We start from the raw sequence: 12762 nt of genomic DNA, 5'->3' as shown, positions 1-12762 counted from the left end.
ACAACTTGAATGGGATTCTTAGATCTTATCCTCGGCAATTATGACTCGCAATTACTGGAGAGTGTTTGCATTGAATTATATTAGGTATCAGCCCTTATAAGAGGTAACCAACACGCATACGTATCTGCTGTGTGACAGTATGTCACATTGACGATAATGCATTTAATAATACTCGTGTAATTACATATAATTGCCTTCATTTAAGCCTTAAAAGGCTGATTTTATATAACATTAATCCAGTGGCAGTATAAGCTAATATGATGATGTTTCCCCCATCTTCATCTTTCCTATTTTCCCCACTGAAAATCATAGCAGTAATTTTATCCCTATAGCCAATTTCAGGGAGTTCTTTGATTTCTCGAGGCTTTTCTCTATATCCGAGATGAGGCAGGGGCAATTCGATCAGTAGCATTGTGCTGTTACCACTCTTAGACGCCAATGCAAAGAGCCGCGAGTTCTGCTTGTCCATTAAGAGTTTACTGATGAAATAATTCCTGAGGGTTATATCACTATTAAGTGTTGGATTTCCACCACCAAAATTTCGGATGCGTAGTTGATTTTCATAGAGTACGACTGCGAATGTTTGTTCGTCGTTTATTGCGGTAATGGTTGTTAAAAGGCGACCCCAGTTGCCACTATCGACGTCCTGTAGCTAGTTAGTTGCTTGAACATCGAACTTTCGTTTAATATGTAGATTAGAACCTACTCCGGATGGCGTTTGGGCGGAGTTTTCCACATGCCTAATCTTGACCTGTCTGGTAAGTAATGATAGGTAGTAAATCTTTATATCATGTCTTTCGGATATATCTGGTTGAGTAATATAATAGAGAGCTGTATCGGAAGGGAATGATAAATGTGTGACGCTTCCCGCTGGAGCGTCTACTCTGAGTCTATCCCATGGTTCTTTCGCAATAATCATATACTGGAGTTCATCGCTGGATGATAACGTACTTTCGGAATCACCACTAATATAACGTTAGTAAGAATTTAATGATCATAATGTTATAGTATTACCTCGGGATTCTGCGACTGAGTAGATCGCTTATTTTGGCGTAGTATATCCACGAACTCTCTAAGTCTTGATGCACTACGCAAGCAAGGATTTCACCCCCTGGAGATATGGCTATTCGATCAATACCATTTGGGGCGTCAACGGGGAGTTCGATTTTGTAGTTTAGGTCAAAATTTAGCCCCGGCAATCTGCCACCCTTGATATCAAAAAGATAGATCTAGACGCCGCATTAAGTTCTGTTCTATTCGCTATGCAAATAGTACTATACTTACGTAGGAATGGCGTCCTGTTATTGAAGCAATTAGATATGTCTCATTTAGCTTCACGCTTCTCCATGCAGCTGTTCCTCGTCGTTCGTAATATGGAACCCTCTTGTCGTCACCTCGTCGTTGAAAATATTGCAAGTCATATAACGAAATACAGGTATCTGTCCAATGAGCGATGACTGGCTCGTTGGGGGCTATAGAGCATCCTACGACAGCTCTTGCATTAGAAATCCACCAGCTTTCTAGCTTCGGTCCGTCAGGTTTCAGACTGATGAGGGCAATGTCAACTGCGGGAGTACAGGTGTGGAACCGGATAGGTACTCTTGTGTAGGCACTTACTGTCTTATTAAAAATCGAGAAATTATCCTCGAAAGAATTCCGTCTTGCGTATAGCCTTGGTATTGTTCAGGATTCTCGCCTAGTGTATGGTAAGCTGCTGATGCAGCGAGAAGTTTATCCCTAATGCACCTAGCCGGCTCTCTCTGTCGAGGATCTAGCTCTAGGACCTTCTCTTCAATATAGTTTAATACTTCTTTCATCACCTTGCCTTCGCCCAAATTCCTTCTATTGGCTTCCTTGATTAGACGCCTGTGGTGTTCTTTGATTGCTGGATGAGGCTTGGGTGGTGTACGATGTCGACTGATGAGGAAGAAGTGGTCTTTGTCCCCTGCTCTGGAGCTTTTGGATGTATCTGCTCTCATGTCCGCGTATATATCAATACCCTCTTGTCCTTCGTTGATATATGTTAAAACGACGCTAATGACACACCCTAGAGACCAAATATCACTTTTCTCGTTCATATTCCGTACTGAGATAGTCGACTCGGGTGCGAGGTAGGTGCCCTCTAACCGGCGATTTACAGTATCTGATACCGAAATGTCGCCTCTTCTCCTCTCAAAAAGAACGCTGATATCTTGATCAACTGTGTTAGTGTGGTTATGTGATACTTTCACACGCGACATGCCGAAGTCACTAATTTTCCAAACTAATTTTCCATGTTCCCTATCATAAAAGATGAGAACATTTGCTGGCTTCAAATCCATGTGATAACAGACCATCCTATTACCGCTGGAGTCTCTGATCTCGGAATGAAGAAACTCCAAGCCGTCTGCAAGACCAGATGCACATTCTAGAATGTCTGCTTTTTCTGATTCGAGGATCGGAGGTGCATTATTGCGCATCCATTCTCTGAGGTCGCATTCCGCAAGCGGCATGAATAAGCTGAATATACTCTCATCGAGCTGAAGACTACCGAGAGTCTCGACGACGTTCTTAGATTTCCGAGGAGTGCATAGAATCTGCTTCATGGTTCCTAACTCTTTCCGAAAATGGTCGTTTTTCTCAAAATCTTTTCGGGCCATTGGCATAGGTTCCGAATTCACCATCGCCATGGACTTATTTACCAAGTGCCCTTTAGCAACGACGACGCGATAAACCACACCATAAGACCCCATACCGATTTCCTCTTCCTCACACATGTAAGGCAGCCTCTGTTTTTTCCCATCGGCCCACTGAACGTCCCCACCATGAAGCACAATAGGGCAAAAGCAGGGTTGCATATCGATGAAGCTGTTGATGTCAGGTCCATTTTCTACCCCGAATATTTGCTCGAGTTGTTCGCGCTCCGCTGGAAGCTGATCAATCCTAGTCTGGCCATCGTAGCAAATTGGCCAGCTGTTGGGATCAGAGGGACAAGTGAGAAGTTTCCTAGTAAAACATCTAACCGACTCTATACTACAGCGGGAGTAAATTAAAATGGCTACAAAGTTGTGAAGACTCCGCTCTTCGACTCGAGAGGTTAGCAAATCCACGGTTATCCCAGGTCCAAAATGCGTTTCCAATGAATCGTTTGGAGGTACCAGGCTGCAAAATAAGCGCCTTAAGTTGTAAGGGGCCAAAACCGCTTGGGTGGTACCAACTTTAGCGAAGCGCCGGTCGGCAATATCGCGCCTTTCAAGTTTCTCGTGGATTTGACTATATAAATCCCTCAGTATCTCATTGTATGAAGGCGAAATCATGTTTGCGGAGTTAGCTGTGAGAGATTGGAGCAGGGTGAACACCAATATCAGCTTATAAGTACCTCCTAGGTAATATATATTAAATCGGACGGAGTGGTGATACAACACATAGCAACTATGATCGATGAGACAGGTAGATTACGCGGCTAGCCCGGGAGCGGGCAATATCGAGATGCTCATTCTAAAAGCATACCTAGGAGGTACGTAGAGGATAAGCCGCCTTTTCCAGACCCGCGTAACTCAACGCAAGAATAGCATGTGTAACGCGAAATATATTCCATGGGGGAGGGCTCGTATCCGGCTAAGAAGTCGCGGTTGCCTATACCTTTAGGCGCCTAGCTAGGTACCTGATAAGGAAAATAGGGATTATTGGATTATTTCAGCTGGCTCAGCGTAGCATGGATTTGTAGGATCTGTCATACGCTATACTTGAAAGGTAAGGTACCTAATACACTCAGCCATGATTTTCACCCACAGGATTTTCATCCAATATCCCCAGCGAATAAACAATTGCATACCTACCTAATACAAAATAAACCTCATTTTTAAGCTTGACCTGAATAGATATTTTAAAATAACGATCTACCTAGCTGAAGGCATCTCATAAACATTTAGTCCAGATCTATGCATTATTTAGATACGGGCCAAGCCTTAAAGGGGCATGTCAGCCGCAGCGCTACCTAACATAACACGAGTAAATTTCCACACGCTGACATCGGAACACTCCTATAGCCAATCAAGTTCTTACGGTAGTTGCAGATAAGTACTATGTCGTACAGCAAGCAACGCCGACAGAACAACAAAACTGAAGTGATCAGTTAATCATCGATTAGTAATTAGATATATGTTTACAACTTAGCGGAGTCTTCCTTGGTGAACTCCACCTTGTTGGTGACAACTCCGACGTTTTCAAGCTCGACTTCGACGATATCGCCGTCTTTTAGCCACAGCTGCGGCTTGCGGCCCATTCCAACGCCCGACGGCGTTCCCGTCCAGATAAGATCGCCAGGTAGCAACGTGTGGCCCTTGCTCAAGAACGCGATGGTTTGCCTCACATTAAAGATCTGATCGGCTGTGTTGCTATTCTAAATCTTATGTCAGCCGCTCGTCTAAGTAATTATATCTCCATTCCCCGCATCGAGGCTCTATTCATTTGCTTACCTGTACTGTCTGTCCATTCAATCTAGTACTAATCTGAAGCGTCTGTGGGTCTTTGATGATATTGCTGGTGACGATGCCCGGTCCATATGGTGCCCAGCCGTCAAACCCCTTACCCAGCGACCATTGGCCACCACCGCGCGCGACCTGCCAGTCTCGGTGCGAGACATCGTTTCCGACAGCGTATCCGAGGACATAGTCGAGCGCCTCAGACTCCGATACATCCCTAGCCTCCTTTCCGATAATGACGACAAGTTCAACTTCATAATCCAGTCCTAGTTCCTCCTGTGCAATTGGGTGGATGGGAATAGGATCCGTAGGCCCTGACAGAGAAGTGACCGGCTTGTACTGTTCGGCGTATTTAGTGCGCGGTCCTACATACATTTCAAGTGAGATGAAAAGAGCCCACTTACGAATAGGACTGGGTATTTTGGTATCGGAAGATTGGCCTAAAAATATCTCAATATTCTGATCAAGACTCTGTACGGATTAGATAGGTAGGCTAACCTCTTTCGCGTGCAGTGCGTAGTTAAGACCTAGACATCGGACGGACTTAACATCCTCTAATGCGAGAGGTGCTAGAAGTAATCGGACCTCCGCAATCTGATCGGTAACTTCATGCTTGCCAAAGATGTCCCCTTTGATGACACGCGCTTTCTTCGTCTTAGAAATGTCTGTTACTCCCTCTGGTAGAATAGCATCTCCATGGTACGTTTTGCCATTCTTGGCCAGAAAACGGATAAGTCTCTAAGAAGTGTCAGCTAGATGAACATATATGTACCTTGGGAGGTAGCTAAGCCTAGTTGAAGATACTTAAGTACGTAACGGGATTGGTTGGCTAAAATACTGAGGGGTTATCACTTACAGAAAAGGCCGGCATGGTATTCTCTTTTTCTATGAAAGAATATGATTTAAGATTCCAGTAAGACCAAATTTTCGGACTCAAAAATGCTAACCTAGATATTAAGACAGCGTGATGAATAGAACGGTATTAAAGCTGGTTATATGACTTTATACATGTAGGACTTGGGTGGAGTAGGATATAAACAGGTAATTAGTACAATAGGGTAGGGGTAGGCGAATGGTCGGGATTTCGGTAAAGTCGGGCGGTACTGCGTTTAGCCTGTCTTGCCTATCCTGCCCATCCTGCCTATCGTACCTACCTACTCACAAAAAAGATGACCCCCGAGGCCGGAGCGTCGGATTCCCCACCTACCGGCAGTTCATTAACTCCCTTCCCCTCCCCCTTTTCTTTGGAGCTTCATAATCCCCACTGCATCTCCGTCGGGCAATTATTAATGCATCATTAATCTGCGTTGCCGACTTGTGCTCATATTCTGTGGGTATGACGCGCAAAGCTATCCTAACACGTAATTGCTTACAACTTTCCTTAGTCTATTCGATGTACACGTTAACTGATGAATGGTCTCCTGTGTCATTGAATACAAAGAAATGGAATTTCGATAGCACAATCCAGTGGAGTTAGTCCCTGGGCATGTGGCCGTAAGGTACAGCGGATGAAACTCGCCAACAACTCAACCTAGTGTGTACTAACTGAACAGACCTAAGACAGGAGCTATCATATTGACATACCGATATATCTCCGTTTACTAATTAAGAGAGGCATATATTTAAGAAACCTCAATTACTGGCTCTGAAGTTCATCGAGTTGAACACACTGTAAGTGAAATAGCTCTAATATATACTTTAAGGTGCCAGCTAAAAGAACATATATCCAGTGAATCAATATAGCCAGTCGCTTGTCTTATATCATATTAGTAGCTTAATCTCTTTGAGGTTGTCCCCCATAGACCGACTGCGTAGTATAACTACGCTGAGAAGGCGGGGGGGTCTGAACCTCATGTTGAGTCCTCAGATGAACCCGCTCAGACCCTGCATTGCCAATATACGCAGGATTGAAGTTTCGCAATGCGAAGTGGCAGAAGAAACCGAATTCTGCGATAGATAGAACCCATATGAGAGCTCCAAGACCTGCGCAGGCTCCCATTACAGATCCGAATGTAGTCCATAGGTCTTTACCACTGCTCTCTTCATAACTATTATTGAATGAAAGGCCATATGAGGCCCAAGACGCGCTCCAAGCCCAGCCTGCTAGCCAAAAGATTGAGCTCAGAGCATAAGCAGCCAATACTACTATGCGATAATAGAATCGAGGCGCTTTAAGCTCAATAGCAAGTGGAGCACCGTAGATGATCCACGTAAATATCGTCTAAAGTAGTTAGAACTGTGTGGATGATGTCAAATACGGAAAAAAAAAACATCTTACTAGGAAGATCAGATATTCTGGAACTCCGGAGTTATAATAGGGGTTACTATGCTGAATAGATAGTACATAGGAGGCTAATGCCAAGACGATAACTGAAAGAAGGATAAGAACAGCTTTGGTATAGAGTAGGAATTCAGGAAACATAGGAGCCCCGCGGGCAATCAGTCCTGATATCAGCATTATAGTAAGGATTAAGTAGTCTTGTTTAAGATATCGAGTAGCCAAATTTGTAACAAGCCAGAGTAACTTTATTGGGATGTATCATTAGGAGGTAGCTATTATGAGATAGATAGGCAAGTTTAGCTACGATAACTCCTGAGAAGGCAACAAAGCAGTGAGAAAGCCGACTGGGCTATTCCGTATGCAAACCTCATTCATCCCGTTCCTTTGCTATGCGTAGTCGTTGCTCATTGTTAGTTGGCTATTATGATGTCAGTTTTTAACTGTTTTTGTGGATATTCGATATTTTCTTTTTATCTTTCTGGGGGAATTTCAATATGGAATTCTCACCAAGCTATCTCCCGCGGCACGCAATACGTATACGCTTTACTGGTATTATAGTAATAACATACAGAGGCAGCATATTTCGGAACTCTCACTTGGCGACTTTGTAGCAATGAAAGAGATTTTTCTCAAATTTACCTAATCTCTTCGTAGAGTACCTAGACGTCTTAACTAAGGTCATAATATTATATGTATCTAGGTGAATGCTAAATATAGATGTACATCCTGTATATTACTTGTATCCGAGGAAGTCGTGAACCTTAAGCGAAACTTCCTTATAAGGTTGTTTAAGATGAATCATAATAGGTATCGGCTGTAGCATGTAGTTCCTGCTCAACTGCATCCTTCCTTCCTGCCATATTATATGTATGTGCCCACCTTAATAAAAGGTACATGCCTCACTTAGATTAAGGGCATTATACACTTACAACTATTCCATATCATCATTTATTCAGCTCATTTCAACTTTAGGTACACTTTCATACAAGATCATTCATAACCGATTCTCCTAGAGCGATGCCAATAGCATCAGTTAAACTGGCGCGATTCACGTCAGAAGACCAGAATGGATCTCCAGGAATCTTTAGTAGACGATTTTTATTTAGAACCTGATGAGTATGCGCGGTTGAACGGGTTATCAATCGACTCCCAAGTCCAAGTTTCTCTTTTACTTGACCATTTCCAAAGGCAAAGCAATCACCTACTAGATGATAAATCAGCCGATGATGAATCGCTTACTCAACTGCATATGCCGCATCTTATTTCTCAAGTCGAACAACTTGATGGTGTATCCAGAGAGTCACTTGAACTATTAAGTCATGCTGCATCGCTGGGACGCGAGAACAGTCACGCATTTGATTATCCTGCTGCTGTGGACTTTTCGAAGTTGAAATTGGAATCTCCATTGCTCCGAAGCGACCCTGAATACGACTGCCGAGAACTTATTAGGTCTATACAGCAGCAGCGACAAGCGAAGGTAGACCTAACAAGTGTGCCACTAGAGCCTCTTAGCAAATCGAATGATGAGAGCTTAGATTTTCCAGAGACATCGTATCGACATAAGCAGATGCTCATCAAGGAAATTCGGGAGGAGAAGATAGATATCCCAAAAGAGGCTCTGGTCTATCTTTCCCGCATGGTGAAAGATACATGGACATCTGAAAAACATAACGAGTTATTAAACAGAGTTTCTCATCGAAGAGTGAGCAATACATAAGTTCAGATTACCTTCTATTTCTACTAGGTACCTAGCCTGCTTACATTACTAACTTGCATCTTCAGGTTCTTCGAGATCTAGCCCTTACACCCCCTCTTAGTCCGCCGCCACAGCACGAAGGTTATTTCATCCCCGATGACGTAGCATGCCAAGTTACGTTGTCTTCAGATACCAGCACGCTGCTTGATGATGATTTGACCAAGGCCGAGGAGGATCTACTAGAAGAGGATGACTATCATCTCGATATTCCCTCGTCTGTAGACCTCGAACCCCTAACTATATCCCCATCAGACGACTTCAAACTGCAAGACACGCCCCGTCTAAAAATTGACACACTAAAAGTTGAAGGTCCCTTAACCCCATTAAACTCATTACCCCCATTCTCCGAATTAGCTGTAGACATGGTAAACCTCGCTAGGTGCGTGGATATCGATCACGTACTCGACAAGCAACGATTAGATGTACCGGGCGCTAAGGGCGTAAGGGATCCAAATGGGATATTTAGTGATGATGTTATGACTGCTTTTGAAGAAAAGGCAAAATCTGTTAATAGAAGCATCGGACAGGAGGATTTGCAGGTCGCAGATGCGATCGCTAGAATAGAAATTCCTACGATGGATTTCTCGATACCTGACCCCGATTGGAAGGGAATTTCGCCAGATCCTACGTTGCAACTGGCGTGGATAGAAACGACATACGAAACCTTTAAAGTACCCCCGTGGCCGAAGAACTCTCAAGCAGAACGAGAGCTTCGTTGGTCCCCATTTCCATCTAAGATGGGCCATATATCTATGAATGAGATAATCGTAGATGATGGTATTGCAAAGTTCTTGCTCAACTACTCGGGTCCTCTCGAAGTGCCAACAAGTGGAGAATATGTCTGGAAAAAGCCAGGTCTGGCTATCCTTCGGGAATTGGATGATGATGAACAAGAGGAAGAATTACCTTACGTTTCCGGCGAGAAAAAAAATATCGAGTCATTGGTGAGAAAGAGGCGATTAGAACTCAGCAACTCATCAGATTCAGCTTCGCCGGTAGAGGTAGTTCATGCCCCTCAAGTCATGCAAACAGAATCATATCAAACTTTACTTAACGAGCAGGGTCAGAACTCCCACCTTCTCCTCGGTTACAACGATACTTCCGCTACGTCAACTCTACTTTCTAATTACTTCGACTTTCATACCGCAAAACGGCAAAAGAATATGAAAAGCTCCTTCTTCCCGACCGTTGTTAAACAAGCAGACGACCCCAAAACAAAGGTAGCTTTAAGTACCTCCATGACAAGTCAACTGAATGAGACATTGGTATCAAAACGAGAGCTGGAGAAGGAACCGGCAATTCCTGCTCCTTGTCCTCCATTACAACCAATTCTTACGCGAATGAAGATAATAAAGGCGTTGTCACTTGAACGAGGCGTGTTCTCCCGCCTCGAGCAATCCCACCCGAATGTCGAAATAATCGAACGTGATTTCGAGCGTTGGAATTCTTCAGCATGGGATCGTAACTCAGTATCTCGGTCGCCGATCACATCACCACTGGCCGCCGAAGCGGACATAATCGTCTCCCCCGCCACCGGAATCGTGATCATTACATTGCTCAGAGCTATACAGAAACCACCTCCGGGTCAGAAAGGCCTTTCGAAGGTCCGGGAACGTATCCGTAACGTCGCACTTCGGTACGAACGTCTCATTATTCTTGTATCGGAAGGAAATCGCGTTGATGAGACAGCTCGGAATCTTACGCCTGCAGAGTGTGCTGGCTATGCTGATTTTGTCGGCTTCGCTACTGGGCTGGACACGAATGTGCAGGCCTACTATGTGGGAGGCGGCGATGATACACTCGTGAAATGGCTGATATTCTTTCTGGCTCGCCACGCACCAGACACAGAAGCCTTGGAAGATATAATCATCCAAGAGGAGTCGCTATGGGAAGTGTTTTTACGGCGGGCTGGTATGAACGCGTATGCGGCACAGGCTATACTCGGACAGCTCAAGGCCCCTGATGATATTCCTGAAGAGCAGGCGGGTAAATACGGGCTTCCAGCATTTATCAACATGGTGCCAATGGAGAGGGTCGAAGCGTTTCGAAATCTGATGGGTGGGGAAAGGGTGCTGAATAGAGTCAATGAAACTCTGGAGACTCAATGGGGCTGATGGAAGGATTGCTTAATCTGTGCTTGATATACATATTGTCTCTTATGCTCGTCAATCTTCTACCTAATATCGCGATCGCGAAAATAACGGGGGAAATATGGCCAAGGGTTAGAAGATGTTGGCTACTTGCCTGAAATTGGCTTACCAACTGCTTTAGACAGCTTCATGAATGAGTGGGAATTTAGTAATTCGATGTCAAGAAGTTCCATAAAGGCTCGTACTCGCAAATAATTCTGGGTGCGAGAAGCGACGATATAATGAAATAAGTATACACGATTTACCTATGGGTATCATTGCCGTCTAGCCCACTATACGTCTTCCTAAGGCTCTGTTTCCTCAGAGTTATTTGATATACTCCATATCTTCAAGCTACTTTCTTTATTTTGTCTGCGCATCCAAGGCGATGCGGGCCTTGAAATATTGCTACTACTATCGCTTTCCCTGCTATCGTCGCTATCGCTGCTGTCTTGCGATAGAGACTCGGTATCTCCGTCATCGTCATCCGGAAACTCCCAGGATCCAGAACAAGTAGCGACTACAGTTCCGCTTGGATGAACGCACGCACTCCCTACGGTCGACTTACGGGCAGCATCCCAACTCCAAGCCGGTTCGTGCGCACCTTCGCGAGTCCCGACACCTTCCCACATCTTAACAGCACCGCCCGTCGTCCCGGACCAGACTTCGAAACCCCCTTCTTCACTCCCGCCTTGTCCGGGAAACACATCGCAGCTTATCCGCTGGTTGCCGAGCGCCTCGCGACTAGCAAGCCACCCGAGTAGTTTCCCCGTTACGCGCACGTCGTATATCAGGACGCCTGTCGACTTGCGCTCCCCGAGTAGTAAATACCGGCCACAGGGGCTCCAAATCGCCTGGGTAATGCCATCGCCACCAATGCACGCCTCCTCGTTGGCCGCGCTCGCGACGCTCCAAGTGGCGGCCCACGACCCGCCAGCCTGTGCGAAGTCATACAGACCGACCCAGCGGGTCCAGGTGCCGGCGGCAACAAGGCTGGCGAAGTTCGCGTCGGGGGGTTGGGCGGCGAGCGAGGAGATGGTGCCGCGCATGCCGACGCCGCCGCCTTTGGATATATGCCGCTCCGAAGGAATGGTCTTGACGCGGAGGACGGGCTCCTCGCCCGTGCGGGTCACGTCGAAGCGCGCTAGGAGGTTGCGGCTACCGGCGATGAAGTGTGTGCCTGGGGAGGGCCAGACGAGCGCGGTGGCGGTGAGGAAGGTCTCGGAGCGGGCTTGGGTTAGGGGGTAGCTGGATGCTGGAGACGGGGATGAAGATGGGGATGGGGAGGCTAGGTAGAAAAGCTGGATGGGGTGGTCTCGGCTCGAGACAAGGAGCTGCTGCGTCCAGGGCTCCGTGAGCCGGAAGTACGGTGCCCCTGCTAGGACATTGCTTGGTTCTGGGAGTTGGATGCTGGCTTGGGGCGTGAGCTTCAGGGGCCGATTAGCTGTGGGGGAGAGTAGGTCTTCGGGTATGATGTAGCCAGAGATTAGGTTTGATGAGGTCGACGTTAGAAGGGCGGTACCGTCCGCAGTCCATTGAGCCGTTTCGAAGTAGCCTTGAAGTGCATCGTTTGTATCGTTTGTATCGTCAAGGTGTTGTATTATATCCCCAGTCGAGGCTACAAGTTCTACCTTGTTGCTACGAGGAGGCTCCTCTTTGTGATCCATGCCGGACAGCTTCTAGTTTTATACATAGCTTCTCATTTCTACGGCATGCGAACTATTGATGCATGTGTTCCCTATGTAGACGAGTTGTCAAAAATAATATGGATAGAACTAACTAGGTTAGGAAGTGTTAGGAAGTAAGATTGACGATACCTGGATACGCTATCAACGATGTTGACGGAACTGGAGTTGGTGGATCTTAGGTTGCGTACAAGGTTCCACTAAGAAATAGTATGTAGGTACAGGTACATACCTAGGGCGTGTTAGCAAAGATGTATTGTACAATACTACGGATCCGTACGAAGTACCGTTGCTTGTATTTATGTAATAAGCGTTTTTACCATTAGAATACCTCACTATGTATATGCACGCTAGCTTGCCCTACTGTCAAGCTTCCAATGCAGGGGCTAACCTTGTCTGGGTCCCTCCACACAGCTTGCGCTTGCATCCTATCACATGCCCCAGATTC

The 12762-nt window shown here is 45.7% G+C and overlaps 5 protein-coding genes across 5 annotated transcripts; 1 reads left to right on the top strand and 4 right to left on the bottom strand.

Moving 5' to 3' along the window:
* Nucleotides 1-92: 92 nt before the first annotated feature.
* Nucleotides 93-3681, bottom strand: F4813DRAFT_324119 (kinase-like protein). The gene is made up of 5 exons (XM_049241054.1): nucleotides 1618-3681; nucleotides 1285-1546; nucleotides 1015-1229; nucleotides 707-965; nucleotides 93-646 (listed from the first exon to the last, which is right to left on the bottom strand). Exons 1-5 carry the CDS (start codon nucleotides 3294-3296, stop codon nucleotides 197-199), a joined length of 2865 nt encoding a protein of 954 aa, XP_049101747.1. The 5' UTR covers nucleotides 3297-3681; the 3' UTR covers nucleotides 93-196.
* On the bottom strand, nucleotides 3682-5816 carry F4813DRAFT_324118 (uncharacterized protein). The gene is made up of 7 exons (XM_049241053.1): nucleotides 5411-5816; nucleotides 5320-5348; nucleotides 4962-5201; nucleotides 4868-4903; nucleotides 4458-4802; nucleotides 3819-4381; nucleotides 3682-3741 (listed from the first exon to the last, which is right to left on the bottom strand). The coding sequence occupies exons 2-6, from the start codon at nucleotides 5332-5334 to the stop codon at nucleotides 4145-4147; spliced, it is 873 nt and encodes a 290-aa protein (XP_049101746.1). The 5' UTR covers nucleotides 5335-5348; nucleotides 5411-5816; the 3' UTR covers nucleotides 3682-3741; nucleotides 3819-4144.
* Nucleotides 5652-7010, bottom strand: F4813DRAFT_351907 (uncharacterized protein). Its single transcript, XM_049242472.1, has 4 exons — nucleotides 6742-7010; nucleotides 6017-6684; nucleotides 5849-5962; nucleotides 5652-5793 (listed from the first exon to the last, which is right to left on the bottom strand). The coding sequence occupies exons 1-2, from the start codon at nucleotides 6919-6921 to the stop codon at nucleotides 6238-6240; spliced, it is 627 nt and encodes a 208-aa protein (XP_049101745.1). The 5' UTR covers nucleotides 6922-7010; the 3' UTR covers nucleotides 5652-5793; nucleotides 5849-5962; nucleotides 6017-6237.
* A 534-nt stretch (nucleotides 7011-7544) lies between these two features.
* Nucleotides 7545-10774, top strand: F4813DRAFT_324085 (uncharacterized protein). Its single transcript, XM_049241052.1, has 3 exons — nucleotides 7545-7611; nucleotides 7717-8446; nucleotides 8527-10774. Exons 2-3 carry the CDS (start codon nucleotides 7811-7813, stop codon nucleotides 10612-10614), a joined length of 2724 nt encoding a protein of 907 aa, XP_049101744.1. The 5' UTR covers nucleotides 7545-7611; nucleotides 7717-7810; the 3' UTR covers nucleotides 10615-10774.
* F4813DRAFT_324079 (uncharacterized protein) lies at nucleotides 10775-12595 on the bottom strand. Its single transcript, XM_049241050.1, has one exon. It carries the CDS (start codon nucleotides 12294-12296, stop codon nucleotides 10935-10937), a length of 1362 nt encoding a protein of 453 aa, XP_049101743.1. The 5' UTR covers nucleotides 12297-12595; the 3' UTR covers nucleotides 10775-10934.
* Nucleotides 12596-12762: the final 167 nt, after the last annotated feature.

Source organism: Daldinia decipiens, assembly GCF_022478715.1.
Source record: "Daldinia decipiens strain CBS 113046 unplaced genomic scaffold F4813scaffold_8, whole genome shotgun sequence".
Classification (NCBI taxonomy): domain Eukaryota; kingdom Fungi; phylum Ascomycota; class Sordariomycetes; order Xylariales; family Hypoxylaceae; genus Daldinia; species Daldinia decipiens.
This window is presented reverse-complemented; position numbering and strand designations above follow the sequence as displayed.